Source organism: Dermochelys coriacea, chromosome 2 (genome assembly GCF_009764565.3).
Source record: "Dermochelys coriacea isolate rDerCor1 chromosome 2, rDerCor1.pri.v4, whole genome shotgun sequence".
Classification (NCBI taxonomy): Eukaryota; Metazoa; Chordata; order Testudines; family Dermochelyidae; genus Dermochelys; species Dermochelys coriacea.
The window spans coordinates 3,591,153-3,614,876 of NC_050069.1; the positions used below are offsets into that span (position 1 = coordinate 3,591,153).

The 23,724-nt window shown below is 56.4% G+C and overlaps 1 protein-coding gene across 10 annotated transcripts in view; it reads left to right on the forward strand.

The window, feature by feature from the left end:
- The window catches only part of PPP1R16A (protein phosphatase 1 regulatory subunit 16A), an 80,462-nt gene extending 61,682 nt beyond the window's left edge, over window positions 1-18,780 (forward strand). For 6 of the 10 annotated variants that reach the window (XM_038391778.2, XM_038391780.2, XM_043509882.1 and 3 more), the window contains 8 exons: window positions 3,896-4,041; window positions 5,964-6,067; window positions 7,443-7,567; window positions 10,051-10,176; window positions 11,032-11,107; window positions 12,413-12,542; window positions 13,146-13,308; window positions 13,791-18,780. In XM_038391778.2, the coding sequence (XP_038247706.1) occupies window positions 3,896-4,041; window positions 5,964-6,067; window positions 7,443-7,567; window positions 10,051-10,176; window positions 11,032-11,107; window positions 12,413-12,542; window positions 13,146-13,308; window positions 13,791-14,264 (1,344 nt within the window). In that variant the 3' untranslated portion in view covers window positions 14,265-18,780. The remainder of the gene's footprint in view (window positions 1-3,895; window positions 4,042-5,963; window positions 6,068-7,442; window positions 7,568-10,050; window positions 10,177-11,031; window positions 11,108-12,412; window positions 12,543-13,145; window positions 13,309-13,790) is intronic. The other 4 variants (XM_043509885.1, XM_043509884.1, XM_043509886.1 and 1 more) reach the window with 1 other exon arrangement.
- The last annotated feature ends 4,944 nt before the right edge of the window (window positions 18,781-23,724 follow it).

Genomic DNA, 23,724 nt, shown 5'->3' on the forward strand with positions numbered 1-23,724 from the left:
AAATCATTCAAGTGTTTCGCTGCTTGGAAAACTTCAGCAATTTATGAAGATTCAACTTGCTGGCTCTTCCTGTTCGTCGTCGCATCTTCGTCTTCTGTAGACAATTTTGTCAGTTCCTCTAACTATTCATTAGTCAATGTTTCTCTATGGCTCTCAATTTATTCTTCAATTTCTCCTCAAGGATGTCAATGAAACCACCACCACCCACTTGCCTGCCATCTGAACAATGTGTTCACTTCTTTGTCAATGGTTGGGAAACCCTTAAAAATCATTCACACATTCTTTCCGTAGGTTTTGCCAACATGCATTGACTGCTTCAGGCTTGATTGCATCCATTGCCTGTTTAATATAAGTGATTCAATCAGCAATGTTGAAGGACTTCCAACACTCCATCACATTGACATTGGGATCAGCATCCATAGCACTACGTATCCATGAGAATGTAAGCCTCGTGTACATGGCCTTGAAACAGCGAATCACGCCTTGGTCGAGAGGTTGGAGGATGGGAGGTGGTATGAGGGGGGGGGAGAAAGACAACTTCAACATTGTTATGTGCAAACCGGAGTGCCGCAGGGTGGCCAGGAGCATTGTCTATGATCAGCAGCACTTTAAAGTCAAGTCCTTTCTCTTCGAGGTACTGCTTGACTTCCGGAATGCAATGCTTGGGGAACCAATCCAGAAATAATGCTGCCATCACCCAAGCCTTTTTATTTGATTGCCAGAACACAGGCAGGAGATTTTGTTCCTGCCTTTTAGGGCACGGGGATTTCCAGCCCTGTAGAGCAAGCCTGGCTTTATTAATGCCCAGCCGCATTGCCACAAACAACACAGTCACACGGTCTTTAGCTGTTTTGAAGTTGGGGGGCTTGTCTTTCTGATTTTGAAAGGTAAGTACAGTTCGGCATCTTTTTCCAGAAGAGCCCAGTCTCATCAGCATTGTTCCGGAAGATAGCCTTTTTCTTCTATGATTTTCCTTAATTGTTCGGGGTAGGCTTTTCTGCCTCTTCATTGGCAGATGCAGCTTCACCAGTAGTCCGCACGTTTTTGAGGTGAAGCAGTTCCTAAACTGTTAAGCCACCTTGGCTGGCTTTTGAATTCCTTCTCATCAGAAGGCTCTCGCTCTTCGGCGGAAGGTTTGAACAGTGCGTAGAGGCTAAGAGCCTTTTCTCGCAACGTTGTTGCCATCAATAGGCAACATTTATGGTTCATGCCTTCCAGCCACAAGGTAAATGCCTTTTCAGTCTCCACTAAGTCTTATCATGCACCTGGCTCGTCACCTTAGCAGTTATGGAGCACTTGATGCAATGGCTTGACGACTTCTCTCTCTTGAATCTGATGGCATGGATGCTAGATTCGTTGCGGCCATATTTAGCACCATGTTAGAGACCGACATACCATCTTCAATAAGTCCAACACAGCCAGTTTTCCTCCAGTGTGGAACAGATCGCTGTTTCTTTGGCTCAGCACTAGATGAAGTAGTTGGCTTGCGTTTAGGGGCCCCTGTTGTACAAAAAATACGACTCTTTAAACACTGAGGAATCACACTCACCGCAGCGAGATGCTCACATTGTGAGAGGCACGCAGGAACCAAGACCGACTGAGGAACAGCAGATTCCGCTCCCAATTCACGCTCACCCCGGGGCATACGCTCATTGAGTGGAATGGTGGGGGGAATCACCCGCACTATTACAGGTATCTGTTTGTTTTTCTTTTTTTTTGCCAAGTGCATGTAGTTGAATTCCCGTAAGTTAAATGTACGTAGGATGCGACTCACCTGTACACTGACAGACGCGCCGGTGTGGACCGCGCTGTCAGCGGGAGAGCTTCTCCCTGTCATAGCTACAGCCGCATGTGGAGGTGGTCTTCATGTGTTGACGGGAGAGCTCTCTTCCATCGCATAGAGCGGCTACATGAGCACTCGTACTGCTGTGCCACTGTAAGCTCGCTAGTGTAGACATGGCCTTAGGTCTGCCTGAGGTCTCATTTCTTTCTGTCTCAAACTTTGGTGTCTGACTGGGGCTTTAATATTTTAGCCTATGTGGCTAGTTCAGCAGGGAAGCCTGCCCATTCTGTGTGGTGAGTCATGTTGTGCTGGTGGGTGCCTGGGCGTCTCGCCTGGTGTGGAGCACTGCGCTGTGTGCAGAGACTGCAGTTAACTCCACACGTGCACAGCAACGGAGCTCCATCCCCTTTATCTGTACGGTGGGTTTGGGCTCCTGCTAATTCCAGTCGAGATTCTGCGGTGGCTGGTGCTTTGGTTTTCAGATCACTCCCTGCTCATCTGCTTGATGGGCTTCAGTACCCACGGTTCTTAAGCCCTTTGAATTTTGCCTCCTAGGGTTCAAAAAGACCAAACCTCCCATTTCAAGTGGCTCTGACCCCCTGACTTGGCGTAAAGGAGCTTTTGCCACTAACTTCAGTGGGAAGAGGATCAAGCCCACAGTGATCCTAGCTCTTCCAGGTTCCCTCCAGGGCCCTCTTTTCTGCTCTGCTCCCTGTCCCCCACCTCTTTCCTTTCTCTGACACCTCCCTCTCTGTGATCTGGAGAATGTCCCGATGCCAAGCCACTGATGTGTTTCTCTTTACCAATCCGCAGCATGCACTGAATTCTTGGGAGAACGTAATGCCTTCTCCCTCTCTCCACCCTCCTGCAGGCCAGGACTTCCCGTCTGCCGATGCTAGGAGCTCCAAGCAGTGACAAGGCGGGAGCTCTTCACATGGGCTGCAGATGGTACTGAAGAGGGTTAGGTGCATTATTGGCCTTCACTCCCTTAGGAGCCTGTCAGTCCATCATCAGGCAGGAATTTGCAGTATGAATCCACCCATCAGTTCTAAGAACCTCTCAGAGCAATGTCCCCTTCACACCCATCTAACGGGTCTGGCTTGCTTCCACCTCCTTTCCCAAGAGCCCTTCTGGTGGCTGTTTGCAGTGACCAGGATCCCCCCACAGGCTAAACTGTCAGTGGGGACAGAGAGCTGGTGGGTAGAAGTTCCCTGCCCCTGCTCTGGACCAACATCTGGGACCAACACAGCTACAACAACGCTGTCTACTGCCCCTTCCTGTCATGCAGGTTCCTTTCCCTTAGTAACAGGCGGGCCGGCATCCTCTCCTGGGGGTCAGCATAGGATGTTGTTGCCGTGTCTTGGTTTGCTGGGAGTAAGCAAGTCCCATCCTGGTCAGACAGGGTCAGCATCTTAAAGAGCTGCTTATAAATCTGAACTAAGACCCCTTCAAAAGGAAACTGCATTCTCCAGGTTGCTGGTTCATGGACCTATTGGGCCTCCACCTCCACCAGGCCTAGGGACAAACACAGATGGTTCCCTGCGGAGGGTTAAAAAATCAGCACTTGGGTAGTGTCCTAGAGTCATTTCTACATGTCTGCTCTCTAGTGCTCTGCAGGAAATACTGTGGCCTTCACTCCAGAGATCTCAAAGCTGTTTACAGACATCCATTAATTTATCCTCATGAGTTCTTTGTGAGTCTGGTCAGTAGAGTTAGCCCATCGCACGCAGGAGGAAGGGACTTGGCCGTAGTTACCCAGCAAGTCCGTAGCTGAGCTGACCCTAAAGCCAGGAGTCCTGGCTGCCTGTCCTGTGCTCTAATCAAGAGAGTTGGGCTTTCAGTCCTGGTCCTAGTGGCTGAGATCCACTTCACAAAAGCCATTCCCATGACATAGCCAAGGACTGGCTGAGCCATGGAGCCTGAAGTCTCACCCCCTCCAGAGGGGCTCCCTCCGGGGCAGGTTTAAGGGTAATGGGTGGAGGTCTGCAGTCAGGGGGCAGCAGCTTGCTCTGTATTGGCTGAATCTTTCATGCAAAACCAGGGCCTGTTCCTCTAGGCCTGTCAATCCCCAGCTGCAGTAACCGCCATGTTCTGCTCCCTCTCGTGTTACAGTGCTGCATCGACGACTTCGGGGATGTGGTTGCGCTGCTGCTGGAGGCCGGTGCCGAAGTCAATGCGTGTGACAGTGAGCTCTGGACGCCGCTGCACGCTGCTGCCACCTGCGGACATCTGCACCTGGTGGAGCTGCTGATTAAACAGTAAGCAGGTTCCTGTGCGTATCATGCGGTGGGGGCGAGGCACGTGACTGTGGGTGAAGGGAATGAGCGGCCTTCTCTCCCCATGGGGAAAGGGGCTGCAAACAGACCAGCCTGAGGTGAGGAAGGAGCAGGAGAGTTAGGGTTCATGAAGAAACCTACCAGGTGCACCATAACAGAGCGATGTACTCCCAGAAGGAGACTGTTCTAGCGGCTGCTCTCAAGTTCAGAGGGTCCTGGGACTTGATTGGGGCAGTAACCCTGAAGCCTTGGGCAGGAAAGGTGCCTTGGAGTGAGGGCACCCGGAATTGCTTAGAATCCTCCTTGGCCCTGGGATTGCCACCCTCCCCCACCCCCCACCTAGCTTTGACCCAAGGGAAGTGAACCTGGCACCGGGTAGTCTGACAGAATTAGCCCAGCCTGGGATGATTCCTGCACCCGGAGAGGCTGTGACTGTTTCTATCTCAGTCTCTACCCCTGTGACCTGAAGGAGAGCTCTGTGCAGTTTGAAAGCTTCTCTCTCCCCAGGAGAAGTTGGTCCAATCAAAGATATTACCTCCGGCACCTCGACCAACACGGCTACAACCCACAGCAGTTCCACTCACCCCCCACCCCCAGTCCTGACTCTGGAGCACCCCCCGCTGTCCAGTCCTCATACTTTCTTATGCAGTCGCTGAGCTCTGTCAGGGATGATTTGCTGAATGCCACCTAGAGGTCCTATACCTAGCCCAGGCATCTCCCTTTCCTGTGACCCAAGCCAGGTTTGAATGCCCATGTTTTCAGAGGAGGCAGGCTGGAGTATTAACCCTTGGGGGCTCTCTTCCCCTGGAACAGTTGCATCTTTTGCAGCTTGCTTATTTCCCCTCCCCTCAGATGGAAGTCACGTTGTCAGACTCCAGTGTAGTTGTTTGGAGCCCTGCTTGTCGGGCTGTAAATGTTTAATGGGCGTGTATTGTTGACCAAGTAACCCAATCTGCCTCCGTCTGGGCTGCCTGCAGGAATCTCCTGTTAGTGAGGCCTTGGCCCGGCTATGAAAGTTATGAAAGGCCTTTCCCCATCACTCCCTGCCCAGGAGGGCTGGGGTTTGAATGCCAGCTGAGGACGAGCATGGACCTGCCTGCTGATCCCCCAGCACCTCAAGGCTGCCTGCAGTCCTCATGGCACCCTGGTTGCTTGGCAGCACCTCAGCTGAATCTGTGTTTTAAAGCTGGAAGTAGGGTTAGGAGGAGAACGGTGGGTGCATAAATCTGGGGCCGCCTGGGGAAGGCAAAGCATAGCCAGGAGGAGTAAGCCTGGGTAGGAACAATGGGGGAGGCAAATGGGGACAGGCAGGCTCCTGAAAGAACAGGGGTAACATGGGCTTCTTCAGCATCTCATCAGACACCAGATCTGCAACTCCCACTCGCTGGATTTCTGTGTACCCTCCCCGAGCCTCTTTGAAAACATTCTGGAGAGAGGACTCTTTTCCACTGCCACCTCCTCATCCTTCTACCAGGGACATCAGTGTGGAAACAGGAGAACAGAGCTGCTCCTTCCCCAGTGGAGTCCAGCAGTCCCTGCTGATGCCCATCAAATGGGGTGGTGCTGGAGAGGAGTGCAGTGCCCCAGAGGGAGACTGCAGGGCTCTGCTGAAGAAGCAGCAGCCAGACCCTTGAGGAGCGGGGATCCTGTTTCAGGTAGCCGTCCATGGCTGATGGTGGAGGCGGGACAAGAAACCCAATCTACAAGACAGGCAGAATCATGCCCATGGAGAATGTTTTCCAGAAGCCATTGGTGGCTCGTTAATAAAAATGGCTCCTTATATCTGTTATATTAGCTGCCCAGCGGCACGCCAGTGCTGTGCATGGCATTACCGTGGGCACAGCAGAGAGGTAGCCACCTGCCTTGTTTTCTCACTGTTTATTTCTTCTCCTTCCCCTTCCCAGCGGTGCCAATCTCCTGGCCGTGAACACAGACGGGAACATGCCGTACGACCTCTGTGAGGACGTTGTGACACTGGACTACATTGAAACGGCCATGGCAGATCAGGGTGAGCCTCCCCAGTCCTGGGCTGGTGTCTCATTCCCTTTCCCTGTTGTCACATTGATGTTTCATGGTTATTCACACATTGCTGGGTGTGGTTCTCCCTCCTCCCCCCAGCTGTCCTATTCTGTTTGGGCATTGCAAGCCCCCTCCATGGTGCAGCAAGCTGCTGTCAGGGCTGGGCAGGTTGTCACCTTGGCAGCAGTGTCCAACCCAGAATGCCCCTTTACCTTTCAGTGAGATCTGTGTTGGGTTCTCCTCTTTCCCCAGCTTCTATTTCGAATGCTCTCCCGACACAGAGAGACATCCTAGAATGAATGAGTATCACTTCTTAAGACCCAGATTTTGACTCCTCCCTGCTTGATGGCTCCAGGCTGGGCTGGGAAAGGGCTGTAGGGAACCCTCTTAGCAGTTTCCTTCCTCTTAACTATGGAGATTTGCTAGTGGGTGATGAGCCTCTTGCATAGAGATCATTGATTTCTTGCTCCTTTTGTTATTTATACAGTGCCATGGGTGTGCGTGGCACTTGACAGACAGACGTGATCTTCCCCATGAAGAGCCACCAGTCTACGCTCAATAAACCCCGCTAAAACACAGGGAGAAACGCTAGCTGGCAAGGGGAGTGGGAGTGATGGGAAGCTCACATACTTTGAGGCTAGGAGAGTTACCTGCACCAAACACATCCATTTGTTTATGTACAAAACCCATCAAGCTGATGCAGGAGTGCAGGGCAAGGGCGGAGCTGGTGGAAGAAATGAATTCTGAGGAGGGGTTTGAAGGAGCAGCATTCGGGTTGTCTGGCATACAGGACCAGGAAGGACATCCCATGGAGTGAGGGCGGCATGGGCAATGGCTAAGGATGAAAGAAAGTCAAACTGGGCAAGCAGGCTAGTGGAGGGAGACAAGGGAGCAGGGGAATGTGGGCCCGAGCCTTGAAGGGGAGGAGGGAGGAGCTGGCCCGTGATGTGGAAGGTAGATGTTGAAGGGCCTGGGGGAAAACTGGGGATGGGGGATGAGGGGAGATTGATGGTGGGAGACCCAGCTGTCAGAGACACAGGTACAGATGGGAGACTAAGCAGAGGGGAGAGACCCAGGGGAAAGGGTGGATTTTGTCAGCAATGAGATGGAAGCAAAGCCATGGGAATGGAGTAGGTCACTCGGGTACAGTGCAGAGGAGATGAGGGCACCAAGGACAGATGGCTGCTTCTGGGCAAGGGATGTGTATGCGTCTTCCTGGATAGACTAGTGCAGATTGTAAGAAACCAACATGGTCCTTGGACTGGAGTCCAATAAGCAAACACATTCCAGCCTTGCTGCTGGGGTACAGGCCAGCCCCCAGTCCCATCTGCCATGGCTACCCTCATGGCACTTACCCTGTGTAGGAATAACTCAGGAATCGATTGAGGAGGCCCGAGCCGCCACAGAACACAGCATGGTGGAAGATATCCGAAAGCTGCTTCAGGCAGGTGCCGATCTGAACACTCCACTTGACCATAGTGCCACTCTGGTAAGTTCCCAGTTCATAGTGCCGAGAGCTAGGGAGAGCTGTGCCCGAGAAGGGAGGCGCAGGAGACCATGGCTGCTGGGGAACACGGTGTGGGGGACTGGTCTTAGGGAGGCAGCACAAGCCCCATCTCTTGGGGGACAAAGCACTTGTGAACATACTCAATCCAGCTGTGGCTGGGGAGAGACTAGAACTGACCCATAGCTCTAGAGCTCCTCTGCATGTGGGACGCCTCGTAGGCCACCAGGAGCAGGGCCGGGACCACTAGCTTTTCCTTCCAAGGACTCTGCCTGTTCAAACAAATAGCCATGGAAGCACTGCCAGCAGTCAGGGCCACCACCTGTGCCTCTAAGCAAGCCAAACTGAAAGCTAGCAAAACCCAGTCTCCACATCCCCCAGCAGCTGCTGCTGTCCTGGGACCTAGGACAGCAGTTGTGGCTCTGGTGGAGAGCCATCTCCTGTCCGCAGACAAGGCATGTCCATCCTGCTGCCTTTGCCGTTGCTGAGCACTGGGTTCTCCCATCCCACCTAAAGGCTGTGCAGTGAATGCAAATGTGCTGAAACGGCTCAGTCCAAGCCCACAGAGAGCCATCTGGGGCCACTGTGTCTCCACCTGCAGAGTCCAGTCCATGTGCTCATATATCGGATTCTCAGACACAGTTCATGGCCTTGGGGTCCATTTGGATCCCTCAGAGCTGTTAGAAGTCAAGGTAGCCATGGCAGCAAGAACCTCCCACTTCCACCTGGGTCTGGCCAGAACATCTGCCCTTCTCCCGTCAGGCTCTGGCCTGATTACAATGATTCGCATGTCTGCGACCACCCGGGTAGATCATTGCAACCCTGCATTGCCAGAAGCTGCCTGCCCTGAGAAAGCTCCAGGTAGAACAAAATGCAGCAGTCCATCTCCTCAGCCGCACCGGGTGCTGTGAACACATTCCCTGGTGCACCACGCTCTGCGCTGGCTACGCATTGAGTGCGCACTCCAGCTCTCTCTGCCCTGATACTCAAGGCCCTGCATGCGCCTGCCTCTGGAGGATCCGGTTCACAGCGGAACCCCCTCCTTGCACAGCATGTTGGCTCCTGCTGCAGAGTTGCTTGGGTGTGTCCTGGGAAGAATGGCCAGCCAGCTCGCTAGCTGTCCCCTCTGTGCCCATTCCTTGGCCTATTGATCACAGCAGGGAAGGAGGTGACCCCATACCCTTCTGTCTCTGGAGACTGCTGATCAAATGGGACAGGCCCAGATGGAACTGAGTGGTCTCCATCTGAGCCCAAGTTCACACTAGAAACTTCATAGAATCATAGAATATCAGAGCTGGAAGGGACCTCAGGAGGTTCTAGTCCAACCCCCTGCTCAAAGCAGGACCAAGCCCCAACTAAATCATCCCAGCCAGGGCTTTGTCAAGCCTGAACTTAAAAACCTCTAAGGAGGGAGATTCCACCTTCTCCCTAGGTAACCCATTCCACTGCTTCACCACCCGCCTAATGAAAAAGTTTTTCCTAATATCCAACCTAAACCTCCCCCCACTGCAACTTGAGACCATTGCTCTTTGTTCTGTCATCTGCTACCACTGAGAACAGTCTAGATCCATCCTCTTTGGAACCCCCCTTCAGGTAGCTGAAAGCAGCTATCAAATCCCCCCCCTCATTCTTCTCTTCCGCAGACTAAACAATCCCACTTCCCTCAGCCTCTCCTCATAAGTCATGTGTTCCAGTCCCCTAATCATTTTTATTGCCCTCCGCTGGACTCTTTCCAATTTTTCCACATCCTTCTTGTAGTGTGGGACCCAAAACTGGACACAGTACTCCAGATGAGGCCTCACCAATGTCAAATAGAGGGGAACAATCCCGTCCCTTGATCTGCTGCCAATGCCCCTACTTATACATCCCAAAATGCCATTGGCCTTCTTGGCAACAAGGGCACACTGTTGACTCATATCCAGCTTCTCGTCCACTGTAACCCCTTTGTCCTTTTCTGCAGAACTGCTGCTGAGCCATTCGGTCCCTAGTCTGTAGCGGCGCATGGGATTCTTCCATCCTAAGTGCAGGACTCTGCACTTGTCCTTGTTGAACCTCATCAGATTTCTTTTGGCCCAATCCTCTAATTTGTCTAGGACCCTCTGTATCCTATTCCTACCCTGCGGCGTATCTACCTCTCCACCCAGTTTAGTGTCATCAACTTGGATGGTAGAGTAACACCAGTGTGGGGAGTGGGGGGAATTATTTTACTTTCTGTAAAGCTTCTCTACTGGCATAAACCCTAGTGTCGATGCAGCGATACTGGGCAAGGCACTTGGATGCTGCTATCGTTTATTTCACTCGGGATCAGTATAAGCTGTCCCAGCAAACCGCCTCTTTGCAGGTGTCAGCAGCATCTGCCCTGAGCAGGTTTGCTAGTTTAGCCATCCCAGCCAAGCTTTGCCAGAGAGAGCATCCCTGGCGTCAGGGCCTGGCCCGGGGTTCTAGCGCTGGCGACTTCTGCTTTGCAGCTGCACATTGCCTCGGCAAATGGCTACCTGGAAGCTGCCGAGCTGCTGCTGGAACACAAGGCCAGCATGAGTGCGAAGGACAGTGATGGGTGGGAGCCCCTCCATGCTGCCGCCTGCTGGGGGCAGGTAAGTACGTGTAGGCAGGTGAGAATGCAGGTCTAGCCCACTGGCTGAGGGGCGGGCAGCTGGTAACTTGGAGTGTTCCTATTGGGAGTTTCCGACCCTAGAACATCCTCCCAGTGGTGGAGTACAGCGCCCTTAGTGGCACAGCAACCTCAGCACTGGTCATGGACTGCATTCACTTGCTGTCGGGCTGCCAGAGTGCTTTCCGTAGGAATGTGCGGGGGCCAGGCATATGGTTGTTCTTTCATAGACTATCAGGGTTGGAAGGGACCTCAGGAGGTCATCTAGTCCAACCCCCTGCTCAAAGCAGGACCAATCCCCAATTTTTACCCCAGATCCCTAAATGGCCCTGTCAAAGATTGAACTCACAACCCTGGGTTTAGCATCATATGGAAGCGATGGCTACTGAGCATGGGGTGCTGGGCACAGGGCCACCCCAACTCCTCCCGAAGGGCCCTGGGGTGTCAATGGGCAGGAGGGGGCTCAGGTGAAAGCCTGCTGTAAAGGATGGGTGGCCCCCTCCAGCTGCAGCTCAGCAGTCAGGAATCGGAAAGTGCTGTGGATGGGGGAGGGGGTGAGCAGGGGGTGCTAGAAATCTTCCTCCTGCCGGGCACAGGGCATGTGGGGCCCACTTGTGAACTCCCCCCCCCCCCCAGGCACTATGGCAGTGGGAGCTGACAGGACACAGGAGGGTGCTGATCTGCAGAGGCTGCTGTGTCTCCGCTTCCAGCATACGCGGTTCCCAGCTGGGTGGCAATGGGGGCAGAGGGGCGTTTTCCCCTCAGCTCGTGGGTGCAGCAGGTTTGTGCGTTAGATTCTTCCTGCTTCGCTAAAGGCAACTTCCCTTGGTGCCGTCAGATCCATCTGGTGGAGCTGCTGGTGGCCCATGGAGCTGATCTCAATGGGAAGTCTGTGCTGGACGAGACGCCCTTGGGTGAGTCAAGCCGTGAGGAGAGTAGGGAATGGAGGAGGCTGGAGGGGTGCAAGGGAAGGGGAAAGACTGAGGGAGGCAGAGGCTGGTGGAGATGGATGGGGAGGGGAGTGGAGTGGAGCGGAGCGGGGAGGTGTTGGGGGTAGTACAGACTTTCTGACTCTGCAAATCCTCCGAGGTGCCTTGTCATGTTTCGTGTGGCAGGCTCCTCCCCAACCCAGCAGTGCATTCCGAGGACCCTGCAGACACCCCTACTGCCAATCCCATCTCGTCCTGAAACCCCTGAAAGGCCCTAGATCCCCTCCTGTCCTCACCTCGTGTGGCGGCAAAGCCCCGCTTTCCATTCGGGGATCAGCAGGGGTCCTTCTCAGCCCCACCTCCTTTTTCCGCCTCCACGCCTGCTCTTCCAAACCCACCAGGGAGAGTGAAAATGCCCAATTTCTCCCAGTCCTGCTGGGGCTTCCATCCTCCAGGGGCTCAGCAGCACAGAGCCCACCTGCCCTCTCTCCTGACCTCCAGTGTCTAGGGAACCGGAGTCCCAAGCACGGGATTATGGTCCGCAAACATAATGCAAATGACCCATTACATGAAGACAGCATATAAACGATCATGTGACACTGCCTAGCCACAGTAGCCCAAACAGGCTAACCCAAGCACAGTGTGTAGGGGGCAGGCGGTGGGGAAAGACGGATACAACAGGGAGTTTGAGGCAGACTGGGCGTGGGGTATGCTGGAAGGAGGGGGCTTGGTTCTGATTTGGTTCCCTTTGTCGGCATGGTTAGGCTCTTGGGCTGCGGAAAAGAGGTGGGGTGTGAGGAGGATCGGGGGCAGGTGAGAGAGCAGAAAGAGGCTGGTGTTTGAGGCGCTTCTTCCATCTGAAGAACCTTTTCCATCTCTCCCCACGTCATCTGCTCTCTGCCCCCAAACATTCCCCCCTTCCCTGGCATACTCCTCTTCCCTGCTTGCTCTGCTGGTGTGTACTCCTCTGTGAGTGGGGAGGTCGGCTGGTGGAGTGCAGGGGATGAGAAGGGCAGAGTGAGTGCTTTGAGGGGGGACCATCCCAGAGGCTGCGTGGCTCAGCAGTCAGTCAGCAGGGTGGTGGGGAGAGTGGAGGTAGCAGGGGAGCTGGAGAGGTGGGAATGCCTGAGAAGGGGGTGGCGGCAGAGGAGATCCCAGTGGGCAGGGAGTGGATGATCCTTGCCATGGCAGGGTTGCAGAGCTGGGAAGGAGGGGCGCGGAGTGCATGCCTGGGGCTGGCTCTGCTCTGGAGCCACGTGGCTGTTCACCTCCCCCGTGTGACCCTTGCAGACGTGTGCGGCGATGAGGAGGTCCGGGCCAAGCTGCTGGAGCTGAAGCACAAGCATGATGCCATCATGAAGTCTCATGACAAGCACAAGTCGCTGCTGCAGCGACGCACCTCCAGCGCTGGCAGCCGAGGGTAAGGCCGGGAGGGACCGCTACGGACAGCTGGCCTCCCTCGCAGGGGGAAGAGGCCACCCCAGAGCAGGACCCTCATTCCCAGGGGCCAGGCAGATCTGGGGAACTCAGCTGAGGCTTCCCATCATTGGAGCTCCGGACCCTTCGCACCTTAGTCTCAGCTAGGCTCTGATGTCCCCTGCCCCCACCGGCTTTGTGCCCACACTGAACACATGATGGCGCTCTGCTGCCCAACAGGGCTACTGTTAATGGGCCACCTAGGCACCACTCTCCCCCGCCAGCTGAGCACGCGCCAGCAAAACCACACCTTTTAAATGTTTAGAACAGCTTGAATATAATCTCTGCCCATCCCCTTCATCCATAACCATGGAAAGATAAGTGGTCAGGCCAGTGGCAGGACATCTCTGGGCCCGTCTGTGCACCGTCCGCTCTGCTTTTCAGCACCAGCTGGAAATGAATGTCCCGCAGGCGTTTGCCCGTAACCGAACAGCAGCTGTGGAGAGGTCAGTCCCTGGCATTTAGCTGCCCGGCACTGGCTCACTCCTTGGCGGGAAGCACTCCCCTGTTTCCCAGCCATGCTGATCCTGCTCTCTGCTGTCCCCAGGAAAGTGGTGCGACGGGTCAGTGTGACGGAGCGCACCAACCTGTATCGCAAGGAGCACGAGAAAGAGGCCATCGTCTGGCAGCAGGTGGAGCACCGGGAGAACGAGGCTGAGCTTGAGGACGAGGACAAGCAAACGGACGCTGAGCTCCAGCAGCACCTCTCCGTGAGTAGGGGCCTCGCCCTAGTGGGGACAACCACAGCACCCCACATTCCCTGCAGCCCCTTTGCACGCCGTGTTGGAGTGAGACGGCCGCGTTGCATGGCCCCGCCTGGTGCTGAGCGTGTCTGTCTCCTGTCCCTCTTCTCGGCTCCAGGGAGAGGAGAGGTGGGTTCCCCCTTCGCTGCCACCCCCACCCCGAATGGATGTTCAGGGCTCCTGCCTCCACCCGGCAGCAGCAGGCTCCGAGAGCCTTGGACAAAGCTCTTGGGTGCCCCATGTGGTTGGAACTGAGTATCGCTGGCCTAAACCACCCGAGCACGTCCCAGGTCCTGCTGGCCTGGCAGCCCTTAGCACTTCCCTCTCAGTGCCCCATGTGCCCTCAGCAGCCCCAAGCATGTGCTAGTGGGACCCCCCCCCCCATGGATTCCTGCAGGGCTCCAGGTGTCCAGACCGAAGGCTGAATACTGTACTGTTCTCCTCCCCAGCAGGGCGCTGAGGCAGAAGTGGCAGGTCCAGGGGTCTTGGTGGGAGACGAGCATCAGAATCTGGGGCTGAGCCAGAGAAATGGAACCGCGGGCTCTTCTGCCCCTGGCCCCCCCAAACACCTCTACTCCAAGAGGCTGGACCGCAGCATCTCCTACCAGCTGGCCACCCAAGAGGAGCTATCAGCCGACCTGTGCAAGGAGAAGTCCCACCACACGCTAGCGGACCTCAAACGCCAGCGGGCAGCCGCCAAGCTCCTGCGACACCACCCAGAGGACTATCCTCCCACCGAGGGCGAGGGCCCCCTCGCGCCTGGCCTCGCTGAGACCCTGCGCAGCAGCGGCCACCCCCGCCCGGACATGGAGCAAAACTCCATCTACTACTCAGCAGCCAGTGGCGACCCACCTCTTCTGAAGCTGACAGCCCCAGCCGAGGAGACCCCCGATGAGAAGAACCGATGCTGTAAGCTGATGTGAGGCGCTGGCAAGAGAAGGTGTTGGTGGGACGTGTCCCCTCCCTGGCATTGACGGATGGCGCTAATGCCCCAGGGGGCTGCCTCTGGAACACTGCAGCAGGGCCGGTTCTGGGAGCTGGTTTATCTTCCAGGGACTCATCCATGTTCCAGACCCAGACACCGATCAGTGGCCGGGCTCCAAGTGCCCCATCAAGGGCAGCGTGGGCAGCAGACTGGGAGCCAGAGGGCTGCCCAAATGGGAGCAGAATGCAATGACCTTTGTTGTCAGTACAGAGATGTGTCCTGGACTGTCTACGGCTCCCTACATGCAATTTGCCAGTCCCTGCTTGGGTCAGCCCATAGCGCGTTGCATGCTGGGACCTGCAGTTGCAGAGGGCTGCATCTCTGTTGGATGTGGCGGCGTTGAATGTTGTGTAAAATGCTGGGCCACTTTTGGTCAGCTGGAGGGTCCCCCCCAGGGTGGCTGTGTGGCTGTCTGTCGGGGTTTGCGTGTGGTTCCCAGGAAGGAGTGGAAAGCCTATGGGAGCCCTCAGAGCACGGCTTATACCACACATACAGCACTGGGGGGGGGGCGAGGGGATGTCCCCATGCTTACCTGACACTAAGGCAAATGGCTGCAATGGGGTGAGACCATTTCTCTTTACCCAGAGTTTGTAGCCCAGCAGTCCCATCCTAGGTATGGGCTGCACACGAGCTGTCCTGGTTTAACGAATGTGCATTTCAAACAGGATGGAAAGTCGCGCAGGTCCCCATGCGTGCCCCTTTGTGCTGGCTTACACCTGGCTTAGATCACGCTCGCTGGCTTGGATTCACTAAAGGAAGCGCTGGACTGCATTCGGCCGTGCGCTGGAGCAAGGCCGTCGGCTGTAATTCCCAGCTTTTCTTCCAGCAGCGTTAACCTGAACTCTGAATTCAGCGTGGCCCTACGCAGCCTTGCACTGAAACAGTCACAGGTGCTGATGGACGCTGAGTTCACCACGTCAGTGCAAGTCCGAGTGTGGGGTCCGCCCCAAACAACTTGAATAGAAGCTCGTTGTAAACCAGTATGTGTTCACATTGCACAGTGGGTTTGTGTGGGTTTAACTACATTAATCTGAACCCCTGTGTCCCCTGTGGTACACCACACCATGGTGCCGTGTGCCCTCCCCTCCCCCCAGAGGACACCTGGAGTGGGGCTGTGTGCCCAGCCCCTTGTGAGCTCCTGCCCTCAGCAGTAAAATCACTGGAGCAAAGCACCTCACCCCAGGCCAAGCACAGCCTGTTGTGCTGGCCGCTCTCCCCATGAAACACAGCCTGCGAGTGGGACGTGGGAGCTGGTTTCTGGCCCCATAGTCCTTTGGGGCCTTGGCCAAGCCATGGTGCTTCCCAGGGCTCAGCGTCTGCATCTGCCAGAGCAGGAGCTGTGGAGGCTGATGAATCTGTAATGGTCTCTAGCTGCCCCGTGCCTGGGCCCTCGGAGCAGTGCTCGAAATGGGAGCAGGCTTGGACCTCACCCCCCGCTCCCCGTTGCTTACACGGGGATTGAACAGGGCATGCTGATGGCACCCTTCTCTTCTCCCATTCTCTGCAGAAACGCTGGCTCCCCGTGTGTCCCCTCCCTGCGCAGGTGAGACGTTATTTTTGTCCTCCTGCTGCATGAGGCTCCCAGGAGCCTTGTGTTGAACCCCGCACCCCCACCCGAGGGCAGCACTGGTAGTGTCTCAGGCATCTGATGGCTACCCCAGCTTCACACCCATTGAGGGGTGCCCTCGGGCCAGGGCCCAGTGTGCCAACTCCCAGGTGAGCTCAGCAAAGCCCCTTTGGCCTGCTGTGGAGGGTGGTCTGCTGGAACCTGGAGGCCTGCCCCTCTCTATTAATGACTGGGGGGGCTATGGCAGACTTCTGTTGACACAGGGCCTCAGGCTCTGCCTTCTCGGCCTGCCATGCTGTTGCTCCGGCGCCGGGCTCTACGATTAGAACTTCAGGAGGTGGGTGGAGTGGCAATGGAAGAGTTTCAGCTAGAAATGTTCTTGCCTTTCAGCCGCAATCAGGAGCATGCCGCTCTCTGGGATCCAGCCGGCTGCGGGGTGGCGTCCCTCTGGGGGGTGGCTCTCGTGGTTTGCAGTAGCTTATCCCCTAGATGGGATTGTCCTCTGCTTGCTTATTCCTCTCTGCCCCATTGCATCCAGCCATGGCTATTCAAACCCACATGCTTGGCCTCTCGTCCCTCCGTTCTTCACCACCCCTCACAGCCTGCGAAGCGTCAGCCAGCCCCATCTCACCAGCTGAAGATCAGCCCTAGCAAGGGCCTAGCTGGATGTAATGCTGCCCACTGGCTGGGGGAAAGCAGGAACCCCACCTGTGAATCCTCTGGGGAATCCCCTTCAGCTCTGACCCTCCATCTTGGAGAGAGCATCTCTAGGCTGAACTTGTATTGACCACGGGGCCAGTGAAATCTTTCCTCCCACAGTGGTTCTGCTCCAAGAGCCTCCTGCCTGCCCCTGGGAGAATACAACTGCAGTGAGCTCTGGGCCTCTGCTAGGCTCTGGGGCTTGTGCTTGCCAGCGATGGCGGCTGGCGTAAAATCCCCTGCCGGGACTGGACTCTGCACGGTGCGTTTGTGCAGCGGCACCACACTCGTTTTGTACGGAGCACTCTCCGTTGATCACAAAGTCCATTTCCAAGAAGTCCTGTAGCCTTGCTTCCAGCCCAGTCGAGCCGCAGGCCGGCGGGTTCAGAGGTGCTGATTTTATACTTTATTTGGCACAATCTTTCTTGATCTCACCAGGTTTTGATTTGTAGCTCCTCTTGTCTCTTTATTTCCTTTCCACAATAAACCAGCACTGGAGCAGTGAGCAGCCCTTGTGCTTGGGCCCGAACGTTCTCCTCACCCCACCAGGACTAACTGCCTCCACCCCCTGAAAGAAATGTTAGGCAGAGCTGGGCTGCCCCTCCCTGGACACAGGCAATGCAAGGATCCACTGCTGTGTGTTCTGCCACCCCAGGTCAAAGTGTGTGTCTGCACAGGGGATGGGCCTCCAGGACCCACACCCCTGAGCAATTGGGCTGCAAAGCGGGGCTCACCCTACTGGTGCTATCACTGGCACCCGTTAACCCTTAGCACCCCAGCACCCTTCCGGAATAGCCTGAAAACGCCCCAGTCCTGCTCCTGTCTCTGCCTGAGAGGCAGGGAGGCCTGGGTTCCAGCTGTTCCCATTCCCTGCGTCGGGTGGGGGGGGCAGAGTGTTCTGCTAACAAGATGGTCTCACGGGAATGGTCGTCAGGAGGGAAGAAGGGTCTAGTAGTCACAGCAGGACATGGAGCCAGGACCCCGGGTTCTTCTTTGCGCGTTCTCTGTGTTTTCCCACTCAGGGAGAGGTAGATCTCGAGCTAGCAGACACGCCTCACTTGGCCTTTATTCAGTGACTGTCACCCATGCCAGGGTGAGGGTTTCAAGGAGGGTCGCACACCAGCTGCCTCCATTCCCTCGAACCATGTGTTGAGTGGAGGTCAGGGATCTTTCGGCTCCGTGGTTAGGTGGCAGAGCAATCAGCTTGGCTACGAAGTCAAACGCAGGTGGTTCAGGTGGTGATTTACAATCCAATGGCGTCCTGCTCTCAGAACAAGCAAGGGGGGACTCGTTCCCTACAGTTACACCTGTAGCAAAGAGCCTTTGGAGCTGGTGTATTGGTTACAAGGTTCATCCAGTAGCAATCCATGTAGCAGGGAGAAAACTGTCTGAGTTGGTCAGTATGGCAGATGCACAAGTGATCTTTGAAGGACGAAAGAGTAAAACACCTCTTCAGTTTAGGGGGCCCTCTGACAACGCCCCGTGTGGCCAGCAGCAACAGAGTGTCAGAAATTTTGCTTGAGAGCAGGCAGAGCAAGGGAATCGATATCCAATGTCTTTCGAATGCAGTGCCGTTCGGGCTTCCCCCATTTCCCCTCATTCAGAAAGTGATAAACAAGAGAAGCCAGGCCAAGGCCATGGTAATTTTAATAGCACCAGCATGGCCCAGCTAATGGTATCTGCCCTTAACTCACTTGTCCAGAGGGCTAATGGAGCCTCTGCCACTGGCCATGGACTTGTGGCAACCACAGGGGATGGTTTCTTACTCAGATCTACACTCTCAATTTAATTACACTGGGAATGTTTTAAAAAAAAAAAAAAAGTGGTTCATCTGAGGTGCAAAATGTGCTGTTGCATTATAGGAAAGTGTCCATATGGAAGTGTCATTGTCACAAATGGAAAAGATTTTTATTGTGGGTTCCCAGGTATGGTATAGAGCCATGTGCCACACCACTTAGTTCCATTTTACAATGTTTATTGAACCAAAAAGAAACAGATCTTTCACTATCTTCAGGAAAGGGTCCTCTCTCAGCCATATCAGCGTATCAGGTACCAGGGAGTGTGTGTGTGTGTGCGCGCGTGTGTGTGTGCTCGCGCAAATTAATTTTATTAATGACAGAGTTAAAAGGTTCTTAAAGAGTCTAAATAATTTGTACCCTCCATTAAAACTCACTATGCCAGCTTGGGATTTACACATAGAGCTCTCACAATTGATGGACACCCCCTCCCGCCCCCCTTCGAGGCTGTAGGAAGCTGTAATTTATTTCATTTGTCTATTAAGACAGTGTTTTAAGAGCCCCTACCTCCGCCAGGTGTACATACATTAATGGCTGATCTGCACTTTACAGTTTTTTGCAAACAAGGTAATTCTCTGTACACACTCCCAAAATTTTTAACGAAAGTGAAAGATTTTCCTATAAACGAGTTTACCTTTTTACTGGTTCTCCCTACAAGCCCTGTTCTCAGGCTGGACAGACTGTTACATGCTCTGGACGTTGGAGGCATTTTAGCCTTTATTTAGACAGGACGGAACAATTCAGACGCTCCCCAAATTTGTTTGTTGCTTATAAAAGAAAGAACAAGGGAAAAGCTGTTTCTGTACAAACCCTGTCACCATAGGTCAGACTGTTTTAAAGTCGTTTATGATTTGAAAGGGTTGGCCCTTCCTCGGGGTGTTAGGCTGCTAGATCAAGGGCAACTTCTGGGGCTTTTTCTAAACACTGCGCACTCAATCCGTAACCTAGATCTGAGGCAAGATTGGGCAGGGCAGTCCTGCAGGCCTTATTTCATTAGGACCCCGTGGTCCCATCAGCCTGGACCCGAGTACTGCTTGTTAATCTAGCCCATGAGTGGGAAAGGGCAGAGGACACTCAAAGAAGAAACAAAGGTTACTTGCCTGTCACCGGCGTTCTTCAAGACGGACTCTCCACCTGCCGTGCCCCCGACCGTGGAGTCCTACTGACCAAAGGGGTTGGGGGTCACAGGGGAGGGAACTGAGGTGGCTGCAGCACCATGCCCGTTTTATGCGCTTGCCCTGGGACGTTTGAGGGGCGAGGGAGGCGGGTGAGAGCTCCAACAGCTGCTCGCTGGAGTTCTGCCTATTCCGGGAGTACCTGTTGGCACATCCTATGAGCGTGGCCGTGCAGTGGCCGTCTCCCAGATCTTTGGTTACAGGTAAGTAACCGTCATTGCTCTGCCTGGCTCTGCCTCACCTCGCTCCTTGCCCGTGGCCCTGTCATTTCCCTTCTCTGTGCCTCAGTTTCCATCGGAACGTGGGAGTCTGCGGGAATGAACATTTGAGGCTGAAGTGTTACCAGTGTTGTATTGAATGAGACGCTCTAGCCCATGATGCGCTGAGCCCCTGAGGAGCTGACTACCTCCCTGAGCCCCGTCTTGCTGCTGCTGCCCCATTTCTAGCAGAGAGGCGGGGCATGGGAAGGCAGCGCTGCTGGCTCCCAGCCCCTTCCGCGCTCTCCACACCGTGGGGAACTGGCAGCCAGCTCCCCACCTCTCCAGGTCCAGGGGATTTGTGAGCCATTCCTGCAGTGTCCTGCTCCATTGTTCGTCCTATGGATCTCCGCTCCCCTTGGTCAGCCTGGCCAGATCCCAGGGGATGGGGAGGTTGACAGCGGAGGGTTCCTCGGGGGCTGCTTGGGCAGTGAGTGAGCTACTATCACCCCACTCCCACCTGCTAGCACTGGGAGTGGGACTGCCCTATTGCTGGCATGGGGCCATGGCACAACAGCTGACACCAGGGCTCTAGGACCCTAGAGCAGCTGCTGGGGGGGGGGGTCACCAGAGAATCTGAATTCATTGGAGCTTCTCTCTTCCCCTTTGTCAATCTTGTTCCCCTGCCCTAGTTCTCCCCAGCCCCCATCCTTGCGTGTGAACCCGGCCAGGGCTGGAATTAGGGAAAGGCAGCCGAGTAGTGGGAGGGAATTAGGGTGTGGGAGGGGGTTGGGGTGCAGGAGGGGGTTCCGACCAGGGGGTGGGGGGGGCTGTGGGGTCTGGGAGGGTTAGGGTGCAAGAGGGGGTTCTGAGTGGGGGTGTGGAGTCTGGGGGGGAGTTAGGGTGCAGGAGGGGGTTCTGGCCTGGGGCTGGCTGTTGGGGTGGGGCTGTGGGGTTTGGGAGGGAGTTAGGGTGCAGGACGGGGTTCTGACCTGGGGCGGGGGGGTTCGGGGTGCGGGCTCCAGCCGGGCGGCACTAACTTTAGGCGGCTCCCAGTTAGCGGCACAGCGGGGCTAAGGCAGGCTCCCTGCCTGCCCTGACTCCGTGCTGCTCCCGGAAGTGGCTGGCATGTCTGGCCCCTAGGCAGAGAGGCCAGGCGGCTCTGCGTGGTGCATGTTGCCAGCGCCTGCGGGCACTGCCCCCACAGCTCCCATTGGCCGTGGTTCCCTGGCCAATGGGAGCTGCGGAGCCCACACTGGGGGTGGGGGCAGCATACGGAGCTTCTCTGATCCCCCTGCACCTAAGGGCCTGACATGGCAGCTGCTTCCAGGGAGCTGTGCAGAGCCAGGGCAGGCAAGGAGCCTGCCTTCGCCCCGCTGCGCCGCAGCTGGACTTTTAGCAGCCCTGTCAGCAGTGCTGAGCGGAGCCGCCCGGGTCCCTTTTCTACCAGGCGTTCTAGTCAAAAACCAGACGCCTGGCAACCCTACCCCAGATCAGTGGCCACTTTTGAACTGGAACGTAGGACTCTGCCCTGGATTGGCTCTCAGAGGAGCTGCCTGTGAGCGAGAGAGAGCCAGAGCAAGCGCCCCTTCCTGAATCCTGGGGTGGGGGCAGAATTCGCCCTACATCTGTGCCGGCAGGTCGGCCGGGCACGTGGCTCGGCCAGCATTAGCCCTGCTGAGGACAGTGTGCCCCAAAGCCTTGCGATGGTGGTGCTGCCCAGGCCTGGTGCATCCCACATGGGGCTAGCAGAAGAAGAGGTTGGTGTCCCCATATGCCCAATGGGGGCGGAGGTCTGACTCCAGGACTTCGCTCAGGATGCAGGGGCTGCTTTGGGTTTGCCAGGCATCCCCCTGCCCCCAAAGCTGTGTGCACGGGGGGAGGGATGGGGCTGGTGCTGCCTTTGGCTCTGTGCCCTGGGCCAGCTTTCACCCTCTGGCCTATGGCCGGCAGCCTGGGAGAGCCAGGATGCGCTGTGGGGGGTCAGGGAGGTTGTTGGGATTCTGCCCTAGAGCAAGTCCTGCCACCGAAGCCCTCTCTAATCCCAAACGCCCTGCCACCCCCTTCTGATCCCTGCGCCCCCCAGGAAACCTCCCTATGATCCTGGCATCCTGCCCCTCATCCCCGGAAACCCCCCTCTAATCCCTGTACCCTGCTCCATTGCCCTTCCCTTTCCCCAGATGTGTGTGTGGAGCAGGCTGGTTTCTCCTGCAGCCCTTTGAGCTGGGCCATCTCCAATGGTGGCTGATGCCCTTTGAGCCCTCGGGTGGGGGAGGAGCCAAGCCGCCCTTCTAGCTTGGCCCCAGTTTCAGGCCCATGCCCCCCACTTCCCTACAGGGCAGAGAAGGGTGAATGCTGGGTTGTTGCTCCCCCGGTGCCCTGCAGTGCACTGGGCTGGGGCCAGCCTGGTCCAAGGCCTTGGGCTCCTATGAGTGCTGGGCTCTGGGGGCTCTGCAGGGCCGGGAGGGGGGCTGGACCCGCTCCAGGGGGTGAGACTAAAACTTCGGTGTGGCCTGCCCTTAGCACGGGACCCTGGGCGGCTCTGCCCTCTGCGCAGGCGGGCTCGGAGGGGCTGTCTGCATCAGGGGCCTGCCGCAGTCAGACACTGATACCGGGCATAGGGCAGGCTGGCACCCGTGAGCCCATCCTGCCACACCTGCCCTGGGACACGTCCTGCCCTGCACAACAGGTGGGCACTGGAGGGGGATGTGGGGCTGGCAGGGTTGGCGAGTTCAGCGGTTGCTATCGCAGGCCGATCTGTGCCACAGCCCGGGGGCAGAGGACGGCGGGGGTGGAGCGATGTGGTGCCCGTCACTGGCGGGGCTTATCTCCTGCCTGAGCGGGTCTGTCCCTTGGCCGGTTCAAACTCCACCGGCACCGTGGCACCTTGGCCCCCAGGGAGCATGGGGGAGGGGCGGGATTCCAGGATTCTGCTCTCGTTGGGGGATGGGGGGTGTCATTAACCGGGGGGGGGGGTGTTGTCCCTCTCCACGCTGCCAAGAGAGAGCAAAAGTAGCATCACGCTGCACCCACTCTGTTGGTATCTCACCCCCACCCATGCTCAGGGGACAGGGTCCCCTCTCGGTGTCCCAGTCTTGGAGGATGGGCCCAGTCTCTGTGCCCCGGCCCCAGTCCAAGCTGGTCTAGTGCCAGCATGTGCCTTGTGACTCCAGCTGCCCTGCACGGAGGGGGGCGCTGTCCTGGCATGGTTCCCATCTCCTGGCCTTGCTGAGGGCATGGCCAGGGCTCGGGAAGTGGCACCCCTGAGCCCAGCTGTTGCCAGAGCCCTTTGGGACAGGGCATCAAGGTTGTGAGTGAGGGAGCTGATACCTTTCCTTGTCACCCCAAACTTTGCCTCCCAGGGGAATTGCCCCTGACTTTCTGCAGGGGTGTCCCCCAGCCCCGAGCACAGACCTCCATCCCAGGGCAGAGGGGGTCTCAGCCAGGCCTGGGGGAGCCCTCACACCTGGTGATACAGCCCCTCCAGACATCTGGGGGCTCTGATCAGCTGCACCCCTCACCCCACCATTAACCCCATCACTGCCATGCAGCCCCCTGGCTCCCTGGTGGACATGGTTTAAGCAGGCCTGACACTCCAGCCCAAGGACAGGGATGCCCAACTGCACCCAGGGTGGCTGGAGGGTGTGGGAGAGGGGCATTGCACCTCCATTGCCCCCTCAGGGTGAGAGCCAAGGGGATCTGTGTGGGGAGGGAACTGGCATGAGGGGGCCCTGGGGGCTGGGCAGAGGCACCCAGGGCTGGGCTGGCAGGGAGGGGTGTGGAGGGATGGCTGGTTGGGGGGGGGGTCTGGGGGAGGGTAGGTAGGTCACTGGAATGGTCTCTGGGGATAGGAAGAGCAGAGGGGGGGAGGAGCTGCTGGGAGCTGAATCTCCCCACCTCACCTGTTGATATCTGAGCAGGGCCCCAGGCGTTCCCCCCTGCCCCCCGCCACCCCCCGCCGAGT